This window comes from Camelina sativa, chromosome 12 (assembly GCF_000633955.1).
Source record: "Camelina sativa cultivar DH55 chromosome 12, Cs, whole genome shotgun sequence".
Lineage (NCBI taxonomy): Eukaryota > Viridiplantae > Streptophyta > Magnoliopsida > Brassicales > Brassicaceae > Camelina > Camelina sativa.
Window position 1 is genome coordinate 20286483 of NC_025696.1, and position 6131 is coordinate 20292613.

The following is a 6131-nucleotide window of genomic DNA, read 5'->3' on the forward strand; positions in this document are numbered from 1 at the left end:
TCACAACCAGGCTAATAATTTCGTGGTAGACAATGTTGAAACGTTGGTTAAGTGGCTTTGCATCAAAATATCAATTCATAAGATCTAATTTAACACGCCAACCATATTGGGAAAGAGATGTAACGATCATTTGAAACCATAAGAGTTTTCAGTTTCTTGTCAAAAACGTAATTAAAACACTGGGCTGAATCAATTCCATGGGCCCTCAAAGCCTTTTTCACTATGTTTTATTTCAATTTTAATTTCACTTTTCTGAATTATAAACATTTTTTTTTTCTTTTTGTGACTTAATAATAAAAAATTTAAATATTTGTAAATTTTTCTACAAACAAATTTGAAAAAAATAATCTGAGAGTGAGATTTACCCAAAACAACCTTAAATGCACTCAGGTATTAAGTAGTTATCTAATCATGATTAATTAAGGGAAAGGTACTAGTAAGAGGGTAAAACAGTCAAAACAGATCCGCTTGTTTCTCCTACCACACACACACCTAACCAACCAACACCAAAATTAGCAAAAGAAGGTCAAATCCGTAATTTAATCCACTTTCTTCTCCTCTTTTAAACCCAACCGCCTCTCTTCCCACTTCCCTCACTCTCTCAATCTCAGATCTCTCTCTCTCTCTCTCTCTCAATCTCAGATCCATCGTTCCAACAACACATCCAAAGGATGGAACCAGTCTCTTCATGGGGAAACACCCCTCTCACCACCGTAGATCCAGAGATCCACGACCTGATCGAGAAGGAGAAGCGTCGTCAATGTAGAGGAATCGAACTCATCGCCTCCGAGAATTTCACTTCCTTCGCCGTCATCGAAGCTCTCGGAAGCGCCTTAACCAACAAATACTCCGAAGGCATGCCTGGTAACCGTTACTACGGAGGTAACGAGTTCATCGATCAGATCGAGAACCTTTGCCGTTCGCGAGCTCTCGAAGCTTTCCACTGCGATCCGGAGAAATGGGGCGTTAACGTTCAGCCTTACTCTGGATCTCCGGCGAATTTCGCCGCCTACACCGCTCTGCTCCAGCCTCACGATCGTATCATGGGGCTTGATCTGCCTTCAGGTGGTCATTTGACTCATGGTTACTATACATCTGGTGGTAAGAAGATCTCTGCGACTTCGATCTACTTTGAGAGTCTTCCCTACAAGGTTAATTTCACCACTGGTTACATTGACTACGATAAGCTTGAAGAGAAGGCGTTGGATTTCAGGCCTAAGTTGCTCATCTGTGGTGGTAGTGCGTATCCCAGGGATTGGGATTACGCTAGATTGAGAGCTATTGCTGATAAGGTTGGAGCTCTTTTGCTCTGTGATATGGCTCACATCAGTGGTCTCGTTGCTGCTCAGGTATATTATAAGCCTATTCTCTTTTGTATTGATCTAGTGTTTCATATACCTTATCTTATTGTTTGATCTGGTTTTGTTAAGCGTTTTGAATGGTCTAGAACGAAGATCTGGATTTGTGGAACTCTGACATCAAACTCAATTACACATATTTCATATCTGTTTACAATTTAGCGATCTGTCTCGTCTCATATCTGTGTGCATTCATGTTTCAAGTCTTGTGTTTTCAGGGTGTATTATCAAATGAGGTTATTCCTAAGAAAGAATCATATCACATTGTTTTAGTCGTTTTATTTTACTTGTGTGTTCCATGTAGTTTCTCGTTGTTTCTTTTTCTCAACTCGCATGTGTAAGTGAATATACCAATGGGAAATCTTCAATTCTATTCAGTAACTAAAACCAACCGGATAAAGTGGTGTGAGTACACTAATGTTAGTTGCCAAGATTGTTTTTTTTTTTTTTGCATTCACCGACAGAACTGATTGAGTTTTGATCATGTTTACAGGAAGCTGCAAACCCGTTTGAGTACTGTGACGTTGTGACAACCACAACCCACAAGAGTTTGAGGGGTCCAAGGGCTGGTATGATCTTCTACAGGAAGGGTCCAAAACCAGCCAAGAAGGGTCAACCCGAGGGTGCAGTCTATGACTTTGAGGACAAAATCAACTTTGCTGTATTCCCTGCACTTCAAGGTGGTCCCCACAATCACCAGATCGGTGCTCTAGCTGTTGCGTTGAAGCAGGCCAACACTCCTGGTTTCAAGGTGTATGCAAAACAGGTGAAAGCCAATGCTGTTGCCCTTGGAAACTACCTGATGAGCAAGGGATACCAGATTGTGACCAATGGAACTGAGAACCATCTTGTTCTCTGGGATCTTCGCCCTCTTGGATTGACCGGTGAGTGAATAATATTTCAAAGAAAAGAAAACCACCTTTGTGACCCTATGTTATATATGGAACTAGTCCTGATGTTTTATATGAATCTGCTTTTGCTAGGTAACAAGGTTGAGAAGCTCTGCGATCTGTGCAGCATTACATTGAACAAGAATGCAGTATTTGGAGACAGTAGTGCTCTTGCTCCTGGAGGTGTAAGAATCGGTAAGACGGAGTTCTGAACTGTTCATGACTATAGCCAGCCATTGAATCTCATTGTTGGCTCTCGCTAACATAGAAATATGTGTGTTTTTGTAGGTACACCCGCTATGACCTCAAGAGGATTGGTGGAGAAGGACTTTGAGCAGATAGGAGAATTCCTGAGCCGTGCAGTGACATTGACATTGGACATCCAGAAGCAGTTCGGTAAGTTGTTGAAGGACTTCAACAAGGGTTTGGTGGACAACAAAGATCTCGAGCAGCTCAAGGCTGACGTTGAGAAGTTCTCGGCCTCTTATGAGATGCCTGGATTCCTCATGTCTGAGATGAAGTACAAGGAGTAGAGATCTCTCTCTTGATCTAAGAGTAATCTTCTGTTACCTACCATATATATAAAATGCTTTTGTAGGATCGCCTAATTGGAATTTTAAAGGCGAAGAAATGAAGAAACAAATAGTAAAAAAAAAAAAAAAGGTTTTTCTTGAGTTATCTTTAATGTTTTTTTGTCTTCTTTTCAAAATTGTTGTATTTTGTTGGCTTTCTTAATAATAATATCAGCGAGTTTTCTCTTTTCCCCGGTTCAGCTTTAAAATATGTTTATATTTTGTTTTTGATAGATTGGATTTGGTTTCTCATAGTCAATGGTCTACTTACTACATCTTCAGTTCTAATGTAAAGAGAGTATAGAGTATAGGTGTATGTAGCAAAGATATTGCTTAAGAATTACTAGTCATACATAATTAGTATAATTTTTCTTTCAATTAGAAAGTGATGTCTTCCACAAGTTGGGGCGACGACGAAGATTTTACGGAGGATTATGTTGTAGCCTCTGTTCATAACAGAGCCACCCGCACCTGTTCATGTCTGCTTCAGCTTCAGATTGGCTGACGCAGTGACATATACATAGAAGTGTCAGGCCGGCCCGCATCCATCTGGGCCGTCCGCGGTGGGCAATTTCTATCTTCTGAACCACGATGGACTGGCCTGTTAAACTCGCAAACATAAAAGTTATGTCCAAACCCGTTCCGCTAAATCCAACAGGTTAGCGAGCTGGCCTGCGGGCTTAAATAATGTATTAAAAAAAAATTAATAATTAATAATTTTAAAAATAATCATATACATAAAAGTAAGCTTCTGCTCTCTCCTTATTGGTTCGTTTGGTTTTTTTGTTTATTTTTATATTTTTGTCTAATTTTTATAGTAGTAAATGTCCAAATTAATTTTCTTATTAGTAGTAATTTACTAATTTGTGTNTCAATCTCAGATCTCTCTCTCTCTCTCTCTCTCAATCTCAGATCCATCGTTCCAACAACACATCCAAAGGATGGAACCAGTCTCTTCATGGGGAAACACCCCTCTCACCACCGTAGATCCAGAGATCCACGACCTGATCGAGAAGGAGAAGCGTCGTCAATGTAGAGGAATCGAACTCATCGCCTCCGAGAATTTCACTTCCTTCGCCGTCATCGAAGCTCTCGGAAGCGCCTTAACCAACAAATACTCCGAAGGCATGCCTGGTAACCGTTACTACGGAGGTAACGAGTTCATCGATCAGATCGAGAACCTTTGCCGTTCGCGAGCTCTCGAAGCTTTCCACTGCGATCCGGAGAAATGGGGCGTTAACGTTCAGCCTTACTCTGGATCTCCGGCGAATTTCGCCGCCTACACCGCTCTGCTCCAGCCTCACGATCGTATCATGGGGCTTGATCTGCCTTCAGGTGGTCATTTGACTCATGGTTACTATACATCTGGTGGTAAGAAGATCTCTGCGACTTCGATCTACTTTGAGAGTCTTCCCTACAAGGTTAATTTCACCACTGGTTACATTGACTACGATAAGCTTGAAGAGAAGGCGTTGGATTTCAGGCCTAAGTTGCTCATCTGTGGTGGTAGTGCGTATCCCAGGGATTGGGATTACGCTAGATTGAGAGCTATTGCTGATAAGGTTGGAGCTCTTTTGCTCTGTGATATGGCTCACATCAGTGGTCTCGTTGCTGCTCAGGTATATTATAAGCCTATTCTCTTTTGTATTGATCTAGTGTTTCATATACCTTATCTTATTGTTTGATCTGGTTTTGTTAAGCGTTTTGAATGGTCTAGAACGAAGATCTGGATTTGTGGAACTCTGACATCAAACTCAATTACACATATTTCATATCTGTTTACAATTTAGCGATCTGTCTCGTCTCATATCTGTGTGCATTCATGTTTCAAGTCTTGTGTTTTCAGGGTGTATTATCAAATGAGGTTATTCCTAAGAAAGAATCATATCACATTGTTTTAGTCGTTTTATTTTACTTGTGTGTTCCATGTAGTTTCTCGTTGTTTCTTTTTCTCAACTCGCATGTGTAAGTGAATATACCAATGGGAAATCTTCAATTCTATTCAGTAACTAAAACCAACCGGATAAAGTGGTGTGAGTACACTAATGTTAGTTGCCAAGATTGTTTTTTTTTTTTTTGCATTCACCGACAGAACTGATTGAGTTTTGATCATGTTTACAGGAAGCTGCAAACCCGTTTGAGTACTGTGACGTTGTGACAACCACAACCCACAAGAGTTTGAGGGGTCCAAGGGCTGGTATGATCTTCTACAGGAAGGGTCCAAAACCAGCCAAGAAGGGTCAACCCGAGGGTGCAGTCTATGACTTTGAGGACAAAATCAACTTTGCTGTATTCCCTGCACTTCAAGGTGGTCCCCACAATCACCAGATCGGTGCTCTAGCTGTTGCGTTGAAGCAGGCCAACACTCCTGGTTTCAAGGTGTATGCAAAACAGGTGAAAGCCAATGCTGTTGCCCTTGGAAACTACCTGATGAGCAAGGGATACCAGATTGTGACCAATGGAACTGAGAACCATCTTGTTCTCTGGGATCTTCGCCCTCTTGGATTGACCGGTGAGTGAATAATATTTCAAAGAAAAGAAAACCACCTTTGTGACCCTATGTTATATATGGAACTAGTCCTGATGTTTTATATGAATCTGCTTTTGCTAGGTAACAAGGTTGAGAAGCTCTGCGATCTGTGCAGCATTACATTGAACAAGAATGCAGTATTTGGAGACAGTAGTGCTCTTGCTCCTGGAGGTGTAAGAATCGGTAAGACGGAGTTCTGAACTGTTCATGACTATAGCCAGCCATTGAATCTCATTGTTGGCTCTCGCTAACATAGAAATATGTGTGTTTTTGTAGGTACACCCGCTATGACCTCAAGAGGATTGGTGGAGAAGGACTTTGAGCAGATAGGAGAATTCCTGAGCCGTGCAGTGACATTGACATTGGACATCCAGAAGCAGTTCGGTAAGTTGTTGAAGGACTTCAACAAGGGTTTGGTGGACAACAAAGATCTCGAGCAGCTCAAGGCTGACGTTGAGAAGTTCTCGGCCTCTTATGAGATGCCTGGATTCCTCATGTCTGAGATGAAGTACAAGGAGTAGAGATCTCTCTCTTGATCTAAGAGTAATCTTCTGTTACCTACCATATATATAAAATGCTTTTGTAGGATCGCCTAATTGGAATTTTAAAGGCGAAGAAATGAAGAAACAAATAGTAAAAAAAAAAGGTTTTTCTTGAGTTATTTCCTTAATGTTTTTTTTTTGTCTTCTTTTCGAAATTGTTGTATTTTGTTGGCTTTCTTAATAATAATATCAGCGAGTTTTCTCTTTTCCCCGGTTCAGCTTTAAAATATGTTTGTATT

At 40.8% G+C, this 6131-nt stretch overlaps 2 protein-coding genes across 2 annotated transcripts; both read left to right on the forward strand.

The window, feature by feature from the left end:
* On the forward strand, positions 585–2933 carry LOC104732315 (serine hydroxymethyltransferase 4-like). The gene is made up of 4 exons (XM_010451846.2): positions 585–1349; positions 1852–2242; positions 2342–2443; positions 2537–2933. The coding sequence occupies exons 1-4, from the start codon at positions 672–674 to the stop codon at positions 2779–2781; spliced, it is 1416 nt and encodes a 471-aa protein (XP_010450148.1). The 5' UTR covers positions 585–671; the 3' UTR covers positions 2782–2933.
* LOC104732316 (serine hydroxymethyltransferase 4-like) lies at positions 3698–5995 on the forward strand. Its single transcript, XM_010451847.1, has 4 exons — positions 3698–4439; positions 4942–5332; positions 5432–5533; positions 5627–5995. Exons 1-4 carry the CDS (start codon positions 3762–3764, stop codon positions 5869–5871), a joined length of 1416 nt encoding a protein of 471 aa, XP_010450149.1. The 5' UTR covers positions 3698–3761; the 3' UTR covers positions 5872–5995.